At 42.9% G+C, this 19,474-nt stretch overlaps 1 protein-coding gene across 1 annotated transcript; it reads right to left on the bottom strand.

Annotated features, from left to right (window-relative positions):
* Positions 1-293: 293 nt before the first annotated feature.
* On the bottom strand, positions 294-12,511 carry ATP6AP2 (ATPase H+ transporting accessory protein 2). Its single transcript, XM_059465883.1, has 9 exons — positions 12,405-12,511; positions 9,631-9,761; positions 7,326-7,448; positions 5,409-5,504; positions 5,103-5,240; positions 4,743-4,796; positions 3,241-3,390; positions 2,133-2,249; positions 294-1,375 (listed from the first exon to the last, which is right to left on the bottom strand). The coding sequence occupies exons 1-9, from the start codon at positions 12,481-12,483 to the stop codon at positions 1,181-1,183; spliced, it is 1,083 nt and encodes a 360-aa protein (XP_059321866.1). The 5' UTR covers positions 12,484-12,511; the 3' UTR covers positions 294-1,180.
* Between the last annotated feature and the right edge of the window lie 6,963 nt (positions 12,512-19,474).

Raw genomic sequence — 19,474 nt, 5'->3', positions numbered from 1 at the left:
AGTTTCCATTCATGCTGCTGTAAGTCTGAAAGATCTTCCTTAGAAATTTCCAAGGAAGAAGTCATTCTAAAAAAGACTCAAGCCAGAGATTAACCACTTGTTTTAACTACACTCACTATCTGGTTTAGGAAAATTCACACAAGACTATTTTTCTTTTGAAGAACAGTTTGAACTAAACTGCTGCAGCCTTAGGGCCAGTGTCACACATCAGATGCTGCCACACCTGCCCTGGTCAGCTGAACAAATCCTAAACAGAAGTATCCACATCTACAAAGCCACAAGGAATAAATGCATTCCAGAACAACTGTTCTTTGTTTTATTGAATGGTTGAAGCAGGACTATAATCCAGGTATACTTAAATCAAGTGTTGGTCCACTCTTATCATCAAAAAGAACTGATTTTTTTTTATAATAATAATAACATCAACACAAATGGAAGGAACATGAAGCATCATAACAGGAACTCTCAACTGTGACATCAGACCATGACCAGACTGGTGCTGCTTCAGGATTTGCAGACTGCACAGCACAGAGCAGCCACACCAGTGTTAGTCACCTCCCAGCCACTGAAGTCCTGGGGAAAGGATCCTTCTGTGTACAGCTCACCTCTGAGCCATCAGCATGAGATCAAAATGCATTTATGCTACTAGAGTCCTAGGCTGACAGAAGTACTTCTATATTTAGTATTTTACTGAAGAATATTTACTATCCTCTCTGAAGTTACATATAACCATTACAAATATTTACATCAAACATTTACAGCTGGTTCATAATATACAACACAACAATTTAGCTATAATTTTTGATCTTCCAGTGCAAAAGTTTCAAACAATATGTTGCTATCATAATTTCAGTTTATCTGGTTTGCACAGGCAGAGGCAGTACAGGGCATTTCAAAAACTCATGTTACAAGATAAAAAAAATGGAATGATGTCACTTTAATAACTATTACTCTGGGGAGTGCTGTTTTGGTTTTTTTAAACAAGCAGATTTCAATTTTTAAATCCCATCTGGTGCTACTACTAACATTTAAAATAGTCTTGAAAGAGGGAAAAAATACTTAGAAATAAATACACCTTTAAAAAACTCCCACAATTAACCATATCAGAACATTTGTTTTCCACACAGGCTAAAGGAGACCTTGCTCTTCATCATCTTCCTGTGCTGAAATACAGTGCAGCTCAATCCATTCTTATCTTCTGATTTGTCATCCTGTAAATAATGCTGTCATAGCCAGGATCCATGTTCCACAGGTTGTAGGAGATAACTATCACAGCTAAAGCAAGACCTATCATCATCCACAGGACAATGTTGAAGATTACAGAGTAGTCGTAGTTGTACGGATAGGCAAGGTTATATGGATTTTCATTTTTACTCTGCAACAAAGAAAATATTTATTAATCTAAAGTGAGCTTGCACACCAAACATCTTGACACCATCCAAAGTCTGACAAGCTAAGTAAGAGAGATGCACTTTTGTCTAGACAAATCTGATGCAAGGGCACAGAATGCAAAAAAGTGATGATGTGAGTGGCATCAGTGCAACCCAAAAGAAGAAAGTGACAGGAAAATGAAATCCAAAGTCCTGAACCTGGGGCAGAACAACCCAGGTGACAGCACAGGCTGGGCAGCTGCAGAGAGGGACTGGAGCTCCTGGGGGACAAGGGGAATAGGAGCCAGCAGAGCCTCTGGAATGACACAGAACACTGCATCATGGAATCCAGCCAAGGAAAAGTTGTTTTCCCACAGCTGGGAGGCAGGACTGGCCTGCACTGGGGAGACAACACAGAAAGGCAAATTCTAACAAGGCATAAGGGAAAGAGTTTTCACTATGAAAGTGGTTAATGCAAGAGAGGCTGTGGGACTTCCAGGGATGGACTTTCCAAGAACTTTGCTGGACAAGAACCTGAGCAACTTGATCCAGCTCCTAAATTAGTCCTGCTTTGAGCAGTAGGTGGGACTGGATGAGCCCCAGAGGCCTCCTCAAGTGAAGTTACTGAATGACAAATAAGTAAGCTGTACCCATACCTAAGTCAGTCAGTATTTTAGTCCTTAAAAAGGTTACACTCAGGTGAACTGATACACTTTGGATCACTTTTAATAAATGAGATGTAGAAAAATGTGGCTCTGCTACCTGTGAAGCCTGGAGAATTGAGCGAGTCTTCCTTGAGAGGGGAGAGTTAAACTCCTTCACAGCCACCACTTCTACTACTGCATTCCCACCATAGAGATTAAACATCTCATCTGCAAACTGGAAAAGAAAAGGTGCTTTAATTGGAAGCCTAGACTGCAGCCAGGAATTAAGCAGAGTTTTGTTAGCAAGATGTAGTAAAATAAAAGATGTCAGCTTCAGGAATAATTATGGAAAGCTACAAAAGTTTACACTATTTTAGAATTTCACCAAGTGTCAACCTTCCCCTGGTTACAATGCCTTTTCAAACCCCCAGTCACTGTTCAGCAGACTGTGGCTTATGCCTGCTTTCTGGGCTGAAACTTACTCTGTTCTCCCTTTTACAAAAGGCCTATCTCCACATCATTCCTATTTGTGTGTCTGTCAGTTCCAATAAAATATTCAGGTTCTCAAACTCCCACTGGGACCTGAATATTTTAATCAAATGCTAATATGTCTACTATTTAAACATATTTCCTTAAGGTTGAAGAGGCCAAAGAGCAATGCTTAGAGAAAACAAGTACTTGGCTTACCAAATTGATGGTTTTGAATTTTTTCATCACACTTTGGAAGCTCTCAACAGTGACTGATCTTAATAAAAATTTAACTAATGATTATGTAATGAAGAATTACTTTCTTGAGCACGCTGATGGTTATTTTAAAGTCGTAGAAATTTACATTTACATAGCTTTGTGGGCAAGGGAAAACTAACCACTGCATCTTGAGATAAAGATATTTCCAAAAGCCTCTTTTTGTGAGGCATTCTGCTGCTTTCAAATGCAAGGTGTTTGTTTAAGAAAAACAAACATATCAAGTCCTGTTGATACAAGGTTTCAATACACCCCTACTCCTTTATTCAAAATATCTAAACATATTGTGGAATCACACCAACACTTTCCAGAGAGGCAAATTGTAACATTCAATTTTATAACTAAACAACAGCATTTTAAAAACAAAACAAAAAAACAAGAATTAGGCAAGCCAACACTAATGAAGTTACTTCTTTGTAATTAAAATAAAAATTATTTTCTTAGTATTACCATGAGTTTTGTTCATTAGGTAGACAATATACCTTTTGCAAAGAGTCTACAAGAATTTGAGAAGCATCCTTGAACTGCTGAGAGTCCTCCCCATATCGTTTCCCAATCTCTTCCAAGCCAGAGAGCTCCAGGGAATAAAGGTCTGGAGAGTGATCTTTGGCCAAGTGCTTGTGTCGAGACAGCTTGGGCACAACATGGAGGGCACAAAGAAATTAATTTACACAGAGGTTACTTTAAAAACACATTGCACAAAGTCAATTTACTTGGACTAATCCTGTCTCACTTTTTACAGTCATATTCCATAATCAGGAAATGGAATTCTTGCCAATTTAACTAGAAGTTGTCCATAATTGTTTCTTTTTTTTAATTCTACAGAAGAAAGCAGATGATTATTATGTAGCATCTGTTCCTAACATGAAGTTACATCCACATAATAGAGAGCTGTACTAAAAAGAAATAGAATATTTATTGACATCAGAATCTTTGTTCTGTAACTGCCATGAAAATAAAACTCAGAGAAAACAAAACCACATAAGTACAAGACTTAGATAATAGCATTTCCTTGTCTGAAACTGGCCCTTGCAAAGCTCAGTAGATTGCAACTTCCACCTTGTGTTGTCCACATACAAGAGTAATTTATTTGAGAAGTATCTTCCAATATTGAGAAAATCCAACTAATATAATCCAAATTATCTCAAAGGACAGTAGTGACATTCTTGCATTTCTGCAGGTGAGAAGATGCAGCACTGATATTTGCCTGCACAAGACAACAGCCTCTGCAAACAAGGAATTTAATCCCATCTTTCTAACCACTTAAACTGCAGCATTTCTAGCCTGCAAAACAAAAGTTGTTCTACCTCATTTTCTCAAAAGCACTATTTGTCTCCACTAGCCCTTTACCTAATGTGAATTTTTGAGTTTTTCCACAATTCTTCCTTTCACTTCAACAGTTAAGAGCTGCAGCTTAAAGGACACACAGAAAAAGCCAAACCAAAATGAAACAAAAAGACCCACACACCACTGACCCACTAAAACAAAGCTAAACCACAGCAACATGACAGCAGCTTCTTAGTAAAAAGATCCTGAGAATTAAAAGCTCACCCCCCTCCACTGGAGCATTTCTACCATCATCACTACTCATGGCACAAAAGTCACTCCAGTCTTTTCAGACAAAGTGATATTTTGAAGTAAAATGGTGGATAGGGCAAAGAACATGTTCTTAACTACCATTATACTTCTCAAGTTAGACACCAAAGAAAGCCCCAGCAGATTCTTCATTGAGTATTTCAGAATTGCCCTTGTTCTGACCAAACACAACACAAAAGAAAACTACAGATGATTAAAGCTCTCATTCAAAATTGCACTGATGGGGCTGGTACAAAGAGAATTCATTATTTAAGCTGATGGAACCAGCTGATGACACAACAGAATTATGCATCATTGGTTGCCACATATCCTGGCTATGGCTTCTCTATTTTAAAGATCTCTGAAGTTTGTGACACAACACATATGAAAATGTTTCAAAACACCTTACCAGGCTTGCAATATCATGTAGGACTTGAAGTTCTGACAGAAAAAGCAAGTCAACCTGAGGGGAGAGGCAGAGACAAGTACTTCCTTTGATGAAACCCAAGTTAGGGTTTGTTTTGTTGCAAGTATTTTATAACAGTTGTCTTCTACAACATCAGAACATGCTAGAAGGAAATAACTCTTTCAATAAAGTTACTTAGAAAAAAATGTTTGAACTTAGTTAATTCAGTTAGAAAAAATTAGGAGGGGGCTCTTAGGCAAAGAAAGAGGGAAGAAAAAGCAAGAAAGGAGAAAAGCACAAGCTAACTAAGAATACTATTTAAAAGAAGCCCCATAGAGGAACCCAGTGCTGGATGTGCTTTACCTCGTTGTTCCTGCTGAGGGAGTTGAGGGGCAGGGAGCTGAGGATGGAGCTGTCCTGGAAGAGGCGGCTGCGCAGCTGGCGCAGGGTGACAGAGAGATCCTCGAACACGGCGTTGGCCTTGCCCACCATGTAGACCCTCTGCAGGAACAGCCATGGTTACTGCCAGCACTGCCTCCTGTCTGCTCCTCCACACACACACCAACCAGCCACGATTTCATGTGATCCACTGGGTTTGCTCCAGCCACTCAAGTGGAAAGAGGATTCCCCATTTGGGACACGTGGAACCAGGAGTGAATCAATGCTCACCTCCTCACTGGGGGCCAGCTGCAGCACCACGGGGGTCTCCTCAGAAAACAGAGTGTGGATGGCATTTGCAACACTGTCCAGACTGAAAGGAACAGCCTGGAAGACAAAGTCAGATTTTTGGGTTAAACAGGGGCTACTTGCTGGGATTCATAAAGTTAGAGAGTTTTGAGAAAATGGTTAAAAAAGGCAGGCCTCAGGCAGAAGTTTTGTTAGCATTGCACATACAGCAAAAAAGTTTTCTAAGCAGTAGAGCAGACGTGACAAATAACAACAGACCTCTGTAAACTGGCTTATGGATTGCAACAAGGTTATTTAATGTATATCTTCAGAAAGTTAGTATGAATGGATCTCTGTTCTTTGTCTCTTATGAACCAGTCTTTGTTTTACCTCCCATTACGTGTGTTTCATATGATTGGACAGAATTCTTGTCAATATGTGTTGCTCTATGTATGATTAGCTGAAATCTAAGCCGAGATAGTTTTATGCTATGCTGTAATGTCACACCCCCTTGGCATTCCCTGTGGATCAGCCAGCTGTTAACATCCTGTCTCCATTGTCTAACAATGTGCTGAGACTGATGTGCTGAATAAATGGCTCATGTCACTGGCCCAGATGCCCCATCTCCGTTCGTGATTGTATATTTGGCTGCGGCACTACCGATCTCAACAAAGAAAGAAAAGTAAAGGGATGCACATTTCCAAAGTGATAATAATTAATAAGAACCTTTGTGCAAAACAAAACATCACCTGTGTATCTATGGACAGACATTTTATTTAAGTGGCAGACACAATATACTCTGAAGAACTCCAAGGGACCACGACTGTGAATTAAGAGGATTATTTAGGCTTAGAGTATAGCCTTGTTTATCAGTAAAACAAGACCAACAAATATAGAAGCAATGCAAAAGGGAAACAATCTCACAGCAAATGGAAAGTTATGAACCACAAAAACCTGATGGGTGAAAATATACCCAGCAGAAAGACCAACTGCTGAAACAAAAAAAGACACATATAGAAAACCTACTAAAAACAGAAAAAATGCTAGCACAGTATAGTGCCATTACTGGCAAGCAAATAGAACTGTTCATTTTTTTATACACTTACTTGTGGGTTTTATTAAAAAAAAAGACACAGAATGGCACATTTCCATTCACTACAAGTATCCTATGGCAGAAGAGGCAACAGCATAGATTTAAACCCAGGAAATTTTAACACAAGAATGAAGTTTTTTACTCCAAGGGTGGTCAAATACTGGCAGAGGCAGCCCAGAGGTCATGGAGCCTCCATTTGTGGAGATGCTCAGATCCTGACTGAACACAGTGCTGTCAGCCTTCTCTGGCTGATACTGCTTGATCAGGGGCTGGATGAGAATCTCCAGAGCTCCTTCCAAGCTGAAGGATTCTCTGTTGCTGTAAGAAGCCTGAGAAGCCTTAGAAAAATAGACAGTGATAGGTAAATGTAATGTGTGTTGGTTTCTTCTCAGCATAATAGAATGTGTTTCTAAGTGCTGTATTTCACAGTCAAGTACTTGAGGAAAACTCAAAAGACCACTTATAAGGCAATACAGTACATCAAAAAATCAACTCCATATAAAATGTTATCACACATTCAGCTGAAGCAGGAAACTTAACAATTCTGATTTTAAAATCTTAAGTTACTGTGGGAAGAAGTGGATTGGTACAAACATTAAAATTAGCTGTCTTTCAAGCAGAGCTGTTGAACTGGAAGCACTGGCTGGTCTCAAGGGCCTTGTACAGAATCCTGACTAGGTTACTGATTCATCAGTTATGGGGATGTGCAAACTTCCAGTGAAGCAGGAAATGAGTGAACATCAGGGACTACAGAGAGCATCATGTACTTGTCATTAGAGCACAGGAGTCCCAGGAACCAGGTGACAGTTCCAAAGGTGGATACTCACATTCTCAATGGGGTAAGAAAACCCTTTCACAGGCAACTTGTCCACGCCCTTCACTGTCACCAGCACGGTGGCTTGGGGCCGGTGAAACAGATCACCCACACCCAGCCCGGGCCAGGGGAGGTCCTAGCACAAAATAACAAAAACAGTTAAATTTCACAGGCAAAGAGGAGAGTTCTTCCCACTACTAAAGCAAAACAACTTATTTTCCTGTTAATGCCTCTGTGCAGGACAGCCTATTGGAAATTTCATGGGGAAGTAAGTTAATGCTACACTGCTTTCATTTTGAGTAATGCCTCCAGTCAACCACAAAGGAATTGTTAGTTTAAAAGCTGCCAGTAACTTCATAGCAAAGTCTACACTAAGAAAACATTATACATAATGGATACTTGAGGAGTAATTTGCCATAATTAAATTATAAATACTTAAGTCTGTATTTAGTAAGTGAAGGCTGAACTTAAAAAATCTACTTACATCTTTATATTTTCAGTACAAGAAAGAAACAGAGTAGAAAGGAAGGGGAAGAAAGGGACATGTCAATCACAACAGGCAACTAAACTTAAATGTAAAAATTTACACAGAAATATAAAAAGATTTCTTAGCAGCTTACTACAATTACAAATCAGTAAGAGCACAGTGGAGGCTACTGACTGGTTTATTCAGGCACAAAATACAAATACAAATTCATCTGTCTGGAATAAAGGCAAACAGATTTCCCCATCTGTGTAAATGACATAACTGCCCTTTTTTTGAAAGCCATTTTAGAATTAAATGTCATTAACATTATGATTTGTATCACCTCACAGAAGCAAAGGAAAAACCTTTTAAAGCATCATCAGGGACAAAAATGGGGTTTGGTTTTGTTTTCCTTTAACAAGGGAAGAATATTGAATTACTCTTTCTGAGAATTCCCAATGTAATGCACTAAGAATTCCAAATTCTCTCCAGTGGCCTTGCTGCAGTGTCAGTTTATGTTCCTGGAGCACACTTTGATGTGAGCTGCAGAAGAAGTGCCTGGGCTTTGCAGTGCTCCCCTCACCAGGGCTGGAAGCTGCCCACACAGTGACCTCTGCCTTAGGGACAGCTTTGAGGAACTCTCAGTTCAGGGCTGAACTGAATAATCAAACACTTCTCCCCTGCCTGCTCCTAGGATTTGAATTAACAGTAACAGAACTGTTTCTAAAGGATGCTACAGACCCATAGCAACAATTGAATCCCAAGCTGTGGCAAAGGCACTGAGTGAGTACTGGAACACCTGTTTCCATCATACCCATGACACATCCCTGGATGACCAGGATGCCAAATGAACAGAACAGGTCAAACTCTGCTGTTTTTCTGGGTGTCTTTATGTGCAACACACACAATACCATTCAATATATTGGTTATTCCTGATAAAATTATCAACATTTACTCCTTAGTCATACTACTCATACAAGTTTGTTACTAGTCTGATGTCAAAAAAAGTCGAACTAATTGACAGGAAGGTATTTCAAATTCCAAAACACAGGCTAAGCAGCCTTGCATTGAAACCAGCCTTATCAGACCTCTTCCCTAGCTGATGTATGGAAGAAATGAGAGCTGGCTGCCCTCACCAGCACTGTGAGAATGCCTCAGGCTGCAGATTTCAGTATCTGGCTGCACACAGACACTGCCAAAGATATCCGGCTATTACACTTTCATCTACTGCTTCAACAGCCACTCATCCCTGCTGAAGCCCAGCAAAAAAATTCAGTAGGCAAGATGGAATCAATCCAAGTGCTCCTGCTCATGTGCCCCACTATAAACACTGCTAAAGTTATAGCTGAATACTTAATGTGGAGAAACACTACCACAAATCACATTTCCAAGGTTTTGGATTATTTCCTAAGTAACCAACACACTTATTCTAACTCTGCTCAGCAGACAGCTTGCTGACCTGACAAAATGCCAAGCCATTCTCAGTCTTGAGATTACTCAGGAGCAGGGCCCTACAGAGAGCTTGTGTGCAAGAAGTGACCGTGGTCCCACAGGTTCTCAGTTTGTGACCATGGATGGGGGGACACAGCACTCAGGTAGGGGTCAGAGAAACTGAGGAGCAGCCTCTGCAGGATTCCTTTTACAGCTGGTGACTCAAATTAGCCAGCCAGCACAGCCTCTGGCTGCTCACATGACCCACACAGCTCTGTCCTGGAAACCACCTCTGTCCAGTCATGCTTTCCTCAAGACAAACAGGGCAATATTTTATATATTCCAGCACATGACAGGAAGATTTGCAGAGTGAGCAGGTCTGTAGCTTAGAGGCATTTCACAATCAAGACCTGGAACTTACCTCTTGCACAGAAAAGCCCATGGTGAGGGCAGCAAGGTCCGGGATGCGCTCGCCCGGGATCGGCCAATTCCCATCGCGGAACGCGACCGACGCAGGGGAGCGCAGGATGCTGAGCTCACCCCCACACACTCCTGGAACAGACAGAGAGAGGTCAGAGTCCTGCAGGAACAGGGAAAATATATCTGAGCTTTCAGTGCTTCTTCCTCCCTCCCATGCCTATCAGTTTATGGAAAGGCAGCCATGAGAACTGATCGTTTAATGCTCTGGAACACAAAATGGGGTTTCTGTACAGCAGTGACTGAGAATGAACAGATCCATGTTAACAAAAGCAGGACAATTATTCCAACAGCAGCACAGCCACAAGCAGCCTCACAGCTCAGAGCTGGTAAAGTGAACTCTCCATGGAGCCAGGCAGACTCCAAAACCCTGTTAAGCTCACAAAGCACCAACACAGCTCTGGTCTGCTTCCAGGACTGCTTGGCACAACCCCTCTGTTCATGCAGGCAGCAGCCAGAGCCACTGAGCCCACAGCCAGTGGAATTTGTCAGGGCTGGCTTAAAGCAGGCAGGGCCAGCACAGCCTGGCTCCTGCAGAGCAGCTCTGGTGTCCCTGCTCTGCTCCTCCCCCTCATGACACCAGGAGAGGTTTGTCTGCCTTGGATGCAGCTGGAGCTGAGCCGATTGTAGGGAGCCAGAGCCTGCAGCACCGGGGTTTCACTGCTCTGGGATCCCCTTCACTCTCCTCCCCATTACCTGAACTGCAAAGCTGACTAAAAGCACATTTCTGAACTGTTTTGTGATGACAGTAATTTACTGCATAACAAAGTCAGAAAGGACTCCACAGAAATAAGAGAAGAGCTTGTTTCAACCTGGCTTCCTGTCTTAAAGTCACTCGGGCACAGCTGCAATACTGTGTACACCAACATTTATCTAAATACATTTTGAAACCTGTTTGGTGTCCATAAGCAGTAACAATGCAAAATTTCAGGCATTTGCTCCCCAATGAGCAATCTGAGGAGGCTGCCACCAGAAAACTGATTTGATATAAGAAAACCAAGTAACAGAGTAATAATTGTTTGCAGGCCTGTATGTTCAAGTCCTAATTATACAATGAATCTGACTGCATACCTCAAAATTACATGAATAAGGTAACTGTCTGAAGAAAACAGAAGTATTTATTCATATGATCACTGAAAATTGGTTACCAATCCAAGCAGTGATATAAAATAGTTTTCCAGGGAATCTACAAATCTAAAGGCCATTTACAAAAACAACGCAATAGTAAACTGATGCGTTGTGCAGCTAAAAACCTCCCTAATATTAATTTAACTAATGTGACCTTGAAGATGCTGTTCCAAAGCCTGGCCCATGATCATGCACACAGATGTTGACAGTAAATCTGAGCTATGTTATGATAAACACACCACAGGACAAAGGTCTGAGGTGCAGGCTGGGGAGGGGGACAAAAGGAAGGAAAGAGGCCAAGCCAAGTGACATTCATGGAGCAGATTCAAGAATTTATTTCAATTGATGCGTTCCTTGGGTGGTCTGCTACCAATTTTAATGGTGGATCAACCCACATTTTGAAGGGCAGAAATGTTTCCAGACCAACTTCTTTAAGTAAGAATTTACAAAATGCCCACAAATCCATAGGATTTCACAGGGCTGTTACACAGTCACATTATTTAGGGCAAACTGGCTCACCCAGGGCAGGATTGCTCTGGTGGATGGAATCAGAGCACCAACCCTTCACAACTGGAAGGGAAATTCAAGACTGTTGTTCAAGATAACAATGATTAAAACTAAATGTGAACTTGGGAACATCAACAGATTCCCTCCAATTGTCTAATGGAATACTAAACCTAATTCCTATCCTTCCAAAGTTGTACCTCAGGTTCTCAAAAGCCTTTGTGAAGGCCAAGGGTTGAACATTGGGTGGGAAATATTTACAGGGCCTGGAAGTGCCATCACGAGCCTGACTCACAGCAGGTAACAGAGAGGCTGCAGTGACCACAGAAACAGCTCAGCAAAACGTGAAAATTCATGCAAAATAACAAAATTATGTGTGTCTATCACAGAATCATCAGAGCTGGAAGAAACCTCTAAGACTGTCAAGTCCAACCATGAACCCAGCAGTGCCACTGTGACCCCAGTGCCAGGTCCAGATGCCCCTTAAACACCTCCGGGGCTGGTGACCCCATCACCTCCCTGGGCAACCTATTCCAAAGGCTTACCCTGGCAGGGAAAAATGTTTCTGGTCTCTGATCTGAATGCCTCTGTCTCAGCTTATAGAACTGGATTTTAATAGAATTTGTGCATAGTATAAGTTAATTTAATAAAGTAACACACTACCCATAATTATACATATGCATTATAAAAATAGACAACATATTATATAAACTTATGTAATAATTTTGTGATATAATTATAAAAATAATGTTATATAACGAATTTACACAATAAAATTATAGAAACTTATAAATGAATATAAACCAGCGCTCGGATTGAAAGGGACAGGATAAAAGCGTTCGAGCACGGTCTCTGGAGGTGGATGGGGGCAGGGAGCTGCAGCACAGTGACAGCCCCCGCTGCCACCCCTGGGTCCTGAGCCTGGCACCCACAGACACCGAGAGCCCCCCTCACCTTCTCCCCTCACATTCCCCCTCCCCAGCATCGCGGCCCGGCCCCTTTCCCGCAATCTCCCCTACAGCAGCCGGGCAGCCCTGCCCGCTCCCCCCGGCGCTCCCCCGTGCCGGGCCGGCCCCGCTCACCCACCGGCCACACAGGCCGCCGCCACCAGCGCTGCCAGCCCCAGGGCCCGGCCGGCCCCGCCGCGCCGCCCCATGTCCGCCATCAGCCGCCGCTGCCGGGCCGCGGACAGACAGCCGAGCGCCCCGCCCGCCGCCTGACGGACATGCGCCACAGCCAATCGGCGAGCAGTATTCAGGACGGATGGGCGGGACTCAGCAGAGCTGACGAATCGCCAGCGCAGCGCCGTCCCTGTCACGGAGCTGAGCAGTCAGCTGTCCGCCAGGGGCGGAGTCTTTATTTGAGTGGCGTTCCCACTTGACCAATCAGATCGCGAGAGGTCCTGCACCATTTTCCTCCCCGCACTGTAAACCCAGAGGGAGCAGCGAGGAGGCGGAGCCAACTGGCAGCGGATTCAGCCAATCGGAGTGCGAGAGGTAGGGGTCTTGCTCCACCCATGTCCGTCAGCCTGACATCGACGGGGCGGGGCATTACTGTGATTGACAGCCGAATGCACCATTCAGAGAGCAAGGCGCCGGCCCCAGCCTCTCGGCGGCCGTGTGGGGAGGGCAGCGTTGGGTGTGGGGCCGTGAGGGGCCGTGAGGGGGCCTTCGGGGTCCTTCGGGCTCTGTCGTTGTCCTCTTCCTTTCCCTTGTCTATTCCCCTATCTAATTTAGATAATATATTGTATATTTTTATAATGCATATGTATAATTATGTGTAGTATGTTACTTTATTAAACCTTCAGTTGTTTCTTCCTTAAATTTTGTTGAGAACATCCACAGTAACAAATTCAGTGACTGATCCAGACATGCTCATCTCACTTCAGCTGTCAGTGCCAGCGATAGGAACAGGCAGGTTGTGCACTTTGGTCAGTGTATGTTTAATATTCCTGTCAAATCCCATGATCATCACAATCAGAGGAGGTGGTCCTGCTCCTCAGCTCTGTGAGGATCACCTGAGGATCACCAGTTCTGGGCTCCTCAGGACAGGACAGACATGGAGCTGGACTGGGTCCAATGGAGGGTGACAAAGATGATGGAGGGACTGGAGCATCTCACTGAGGACAGGCTGAGGGAGCTGGGCCTGTCCAGCCTCGAGAAGAGAGGGCAGAGAGGGGCCCTGATCCCTGTCAGTGTCTGCAGGGAGGCTCAGGGCATGGACCAGGCTCTGCTCTGTGGGGCAATGGGACAGGAACTGATGGCCAGGAAGTTCCACCTGAACATGAAGAAGAATTTCTTTCCTGCTGAGTGACCAAGCACTGGAACTGATTGTCCAGAGAAGGCATGGAGTCTCCCTCAATGGAGATATTCCAGACACATCTGGACACAGCCTGTGCCATGTGCTGTGGGATGACCCTGCTTGAGCAGGGAGGTGGGACCAGATGACCCACTGTGGTCCCTTCCAGCCTGATCCATTCTGTGAAGTTGCGAGTATTTCTTGGGGTCTTTGTACATTTTTAGGCTCCAGGACCTCGATGGAGCTCTCTGCAATAAAGGCAGACAAAACCAGGCTTTGAGGGTGAATTACCATGTAGGATGGGAGGTTAAGGCCTCTCAGTGCATGGGAAGGAAAACTGTGTCATGAGCACTTCAAATTAATACTCACTAATTCCTTACTCTGCATCATGCATCACAAAACCAGCACCACATAACATCTTTTGTAAAATATATGCAAATAAATGCTTGAGATTATCTAATTCAAAATAATTTTTTTCTGGTGAGCTTTTTTGTCCTGGATTCCTCAGGAAGCAATGTGTGTGAGTTCACAGGAAATCCAGCAGTGCTAGGGAGCATTTTATCTGCTTTGCTGGGACACAGCACCTGTGTCAGATCCACGTGGTAAGAGACTGTATTTATGTGCTGAACATGCCAAGGATCACTACCCGTACAACTATTTGGCCAGAGCTATTCTGCTCTGTATTTAAAAATTCCAGCCAACTATAGAAACACTTTGAAAATGTGCCTGAGCAACATTTCTGTACCTGGAAGAAAAAGGTTGTCTGGAAGAATGGGTGAGTGGGCACAGGTATTTAAGTGCAGGTAGTAAAATGAAAGTGTGTTTACAGCAAACAGTATTTAAGAGAGTAAAGTTATGTCCTTGCCACTACCTCATGACAATGTGACAATGGGCAAATGACTTAAACTCAGCTTTTCATAGGTGGCAATAGCAATCCCCCCTTGTCTGAGAGTTGTTTTGCATAAATTAGGAGGAGCTCCTGCTCCTTCTGCTGCCAGGTGGAAACTACACCTTGAATATGAAAATCATGCTAGATGCATAGGGTGCTCTAAAACTCACCAGCCAAGCAAGTTATGAGCACTTCAAATTAATACCCACTCATTTCTTACTCTGTATTGCATGTCACAAAACCTGCACTACGTAATAGCTTTTCTGAAATAAATGCAAAAAAAAAAAAATTGTGAGATTACCTGAGTACTGTGGCAAAGATATGATCAAAATAAGTTGTTTCCTGATGGGCTTTTCTGCTTTCAGAACAGGATTAGAAAAACACATGGCAGAGAAAGCCTGGATCAGTGAACAACAAAGATATTGAATGATTGCTTTTCTGTGAGCCCAGCTGGTTTGTGCATGAGCAAGGCATGATGATTTTGAAAAGATAATATTCTGTATTGTAAACTGATAATGCTAGCACAACATGTAAGCCCATGGGTCCTGGATTAAGGTTTTGTGGGTTACCTTATTTTTGGCCTTTGCTGTCCCTTGGGCACTTGACTTTGCCAGTGCAGTGTGCCATTTACTCTGTATATTTTAGCATAATTTCACAAAGTTTTGTCTGTTTAGGAAAACATTGTTCCTGCACCTTGTAGTCTGAAGTACAAATGAACTGCAGGTATGCTTTGTCCTGCCCCTTACCCTCCCTTCAGATTGTGTCTACACCCAAAATGTGCATAGAAATAAGGCAAAAAGAATGACTCAAGGCAGTAAATTTCTGAAACTGCTAGAGGACATTGGGTGGATGTGGCTGTATCTTAGAATTGGAAGGTAGTGGGAACCACCAAACAGGAAAAGGATCATATGAGGGAAGAAGTTTCTTCATCTAAATTAAAGATTTCTTACAAATGTGATGTGGAAAAGAAGGTGCCAGAGTGAATAAGACTGTTTTGAAAAAGTTATTTCTCTTATACCTGTTACTCTCTCTGTGTTTCATATCTGTGCATGTTAGCAATTATTTCAAATTTTTAAAATTAATCTCTTGACACTCTTTTCCATAAAGCGTTCACTCTGAAAGTCATACCACAACAAAAGAGTATCATGTTATTTTTTTCCCATTTGCAGAGGGAATTGTATTTTGGAGACTTTAGCATTTCACATTCTCATTTTCTTTTTCTGAACTCATGGTGCTAGGAATACTATAATGTAATTCTAGAAATGGAAGAGAAATCAGAGTTCTGTATTTGAAGAGTCTTATATTCCTTCTCTGCTTCTCAAATTGCTGTTCTTGAAATCACAATGCAAACATGGTTTCTGAAGAATTCTCTGTCTTATGTTTTCCTGTTCTCATCTTGGTTTCTTCTTTGGGAAAATAATAAATAGAAGCAATAAATTTTATTATGAAACAGTCAAGTCTCACAAACTCTGTACTGGTTTCTAGTGCCCACTGTGTATATCTGTGTGTCAGTGAAGCCCAATATAAGAGAATAATACCATCACTTTGGAGGCTGGCAGAGTTCTAGCTATTTTCTCTAGGCTTAATTTAGATCCCAGCTGTGCTTTGAAGAGAGTGAGTTTTGTAATCCTGTAAAGCAATACTTGTGACAAAATCTACATGCGGTAAAATTCTTCTATTAAACTGATTTCATTTGGAGCTTCTGCTCAGGGTAAGTGAAAAATTGAGACAACATGCACATTAGGTCAGAAATAATTTTTATACAGCCATATAGTGCTAGCAGCAGTCACAAAATCAATGTGCCAGCTGTAGGCAAAATACCAGCGTTCCCTGGCTGTTTTAGGAGTGTGCTGTGCAGAAATGTCTTCAGCAGGAATTGCTCACCAGGCACTTGGATGCTGCCTTTGCCTGCAGCCCTGTCTGTACCAGCAGTGTTATGGGTGAAATGATGGTAGAAAAGGGAATATGAGGAAAAGGCTGAGTCAAAGAGCCCACATTGGTCTGAACTGGCCTGCTGTGTGATCACTGGATTTTACTGTGTTACTACTAAATCCAGGCTGGTTGCTAGCAAAGTAATTGTCTCAACCATCATTTCCAGAATGATGCTTTAACTGGAAAATGTTTTTCTGGCTGCTGTGATGACCGAGGCAGTTGTATCCTACTGGAAAGAATGAAATCCCAGTGCCAGGTGCCACTTGGAGTTATCAGCTCCAGAAGCACACAGGGGAAGCAATGCCCCTTTTGGTACTAGGATTTGCAGTCTCAAAGGAAATTTATACACAGAGGTTAAGCAGAAGATTCTAAAATAAAATTGAGCAGACAGAACTCTTTTTTCTGTTATGTTTTCTTACCTGGAGACTTTGGTTGAATGTGAATAAACAGTACAGTCAGTTGGGCAACCCCTGTCCTGGTGTGGTGGGGGAATGGGACAAGGGGACTGTGTTGGGCAGTTAGTTTGGGGGCTGCTGGCATCCTGGGAGGTGAGAGATGAGACAATTTAGCCCATCTTGGTGATTTATACTGGGTGCAATTTATACAGGTCTCATGTGAAAAGTTGTTGGTCCTTGCTGCTGAATTGCTTTGTGATCTCCTCATTCCCATCCCCATTTGCACACTCCATCTATGTAAGCAGAAACAGTTGTTTTTGCAAATGTGGATACCAAGGCTAAATAAATCAAAGACGGCTCAAATAATTTCTAAAGGACTCAAAAACAACCCTCAAAAACCATTAAAAACCCAAACCAAACCTGTTGTTTCTGAGCCAAATCTTAGGATATGTCAGAGCTGATATCCTGAGGACTCAAAAAATAAGCAAAATGTGAGTTCTTCCCTCTCTAAAGGCAGATTTGTCTTCTATATTTTTTTCTTTTTGAAAGGAGAAGTGACTTTCACTTCTGTCAGTCAATAGTTGTCTTAAAGAGGATTGCCAGTTTTCTCTCTGTAGAGCTGAGCTACAGTTAAAGCTTCCAAATATACACAAGAAGCCCATTTTAGGGTTCTTTTTGCTAGGTTCTATATGCACATCATATAAAGAAAATTATATGGCTCTTTTTGTGTATCAGTACAAATGTCATGAGATCAAAATTGTGATCTTGTGATGCAGCTCCAGTAGACTTTGGGATTTTCTAACAGTTCTCAGCACGGCCTTGTCTGTGAGTTTGCTTGTACCTCTGGGCTCACTGGAGGTGAGAGTGTCCCTGTTTTGTCATGGGCACTCCCAGTCCTGCAGAGTTTGCAGTGGCTGGACCTGAGTATTGAGGAGGTGCCTGATTCACCTGAGGTCCTACAGCAGGTCAGTGGGAAGACAAGGAGAACCTTTCCTCTGTGCCCTGTACTTCAGCCTGTACTGCCCTCTCAGCCACTCTCTGCCTTCACTGATCACAGCCAATTTTTAGAAATTTATTTTACATATTGTTCTGGAACACAACACTGCTGAGACTATAATGTTGATGTAACAGTTCTGAGGAAGATGGTCATCTGTAATTCACTTAATTTTAGTGATTTCAAAGTCACTTAAACAATTTTTTTTTTGTTAAGTCTACTTAATCAAAACACATTTAAATGTATTTTAACATCACTGAAGATAGGGGATGAATGTAGTTTTAGGGGTAATTGATATAATTAAAGGTACGTGGCTTCTCTATGTTGACATCGCAGCGCTAATGAGGAACAGAATGTGTGAGAAAGAACTGAAACTGCGCAGAGAATCCGCATGTGCGTGGTGCGTACCAATGGTAGTTATCCGTGTGTTTCCTCTCCCTTCACCTTTTCCCGGTGTTTTGGGGCGGGCTGGCCCGGCCCGGGCAGGTGGGAGCGCATCCCAAACCCGGGCGCTTTGGCACCATCGCGTGGTGTGAGCGGCGCCTGCAGCCTCGCTGCGCCTGTGCCGCGTCCGGGCACCCAAACTTAAAGGAAACTCCAGCTTTGGGAGCGCTTCATCTGCTGTCCCCTCCACAGACGGCCGTCGTATCCCACTACCCACCCTGTCGGTTTCTTTGGGTCTAGATTGAAGGCACTTCAGACGGTAATTCATGTTTGGACTCAGGCGTTTATTATTTCTTATCAGTAAAACAGTCTCACTACTGTGAGTTTGGCAGCTTTTCATAAGAAGGCACAAAATGGCAACAATTTCTTGTTCCAAGGCCTTTTAAGACTAAACTATCCAATGAAGAACTGACACCTGGATTATTTTCCCTTTTAACCCAATAGCTGATCCCAAAGAGCTGCAATGGGGACTTTTCTGCCCAATGACAAAATGCCACCCAAACCCACAGAGAAGAAGGAAGAAGAAGCATGAAGAAGAAACCCAGGACAACACCCTGTGCCCTCCATCTTGCTTCCATCCACAACATACTAAAGATCCCAAAATCTAAATTTCTCACCAAGTGATACACCTACACTACTCTCTGTAATCTATTTCACACTTTTGTGGATTCCAGTCTATCTTGAAGTTTAGGAAACTTTCTCCATGAATGAGGGTCAGAGTCAGTGTTCCCCTGGGGGTCAGGGCACCCCAGAGCAAACAAATATTCCTGATGCCCTGGGTTTCCACACCAACCTTCCTGAAAAACAGTGGCTAAGAGTATGCATGGAGTGGGTGATACAAATTGAGTCAGAAGATAAAGGGCTAATGTGTATGTCTCAAACACTGATAGCCAGATGGCTGTGGAGCCAAGAGCTGTTGGTAATAGCAGACAAGAGCTCAGTGAGAAGGATGAGGATGTGGCTGGGGAAGGGGCCCTGCAGAGGTAGGGCAGCACTTTACTGGACAAATGCTTTTGTTCTGGCTCCTGGAGATAAGCACAACACAGTGCAAGCACAGCAATAAGGTTGAGAAGTGGTTGTGGACTGTAGGGGGGATCGAGACCACTGAAGACCCCAAAGCCTCCGACTCATTTCCAGAAAGGTCTGTAGGAGTAGGCAGCAATAATTCATTTGCATGGAAAGCTGGAAACTTCTCTCCAGGGCA

This window comes from Ammospiza nelsoni, chromosome 2 (genome assembly GCF_027579445.1).
Source record: "Ammospiza nelsoni isolate bAmmNel1 chromosome 2, bAmmNel1.pri, whole genome shotgun sequence".
NCBI lineage: Eukaryota > Metazoa > Chordata > Aves > Passeriformes > Passerellidae > Ammospiza > Ammospiza nelsoni.
This window is presented reverse-complemented; position numbering and strand designations above follow the sequence as displayed.

Bases quoted from the DNA above. Each gene is read 5' to 3' on its own strand.
- ATP6AP2 (XM_059465883.1), bottom strand. From the start codon at position 12,483: ATGGCGGACATGGGGCGGCGCGGCGGGGCCGGCCGGGCCCTGGGGCTG. The intron at 5,241-5,408 runs GTGAGCATTGAT...CTGTTCCTGCAG, and splicing joins AGCTGGCCCCCAGTGAGGAG to AGGGTCTACATGGTGGGCAA. The intron at 2,250-3,240 runs GTATATTGTCTA...TTTCTTTTCCAG, and splicing joins TTGTAGACTCTTTGCAAAAG to TTTGCAGATGAGATGTTTAA.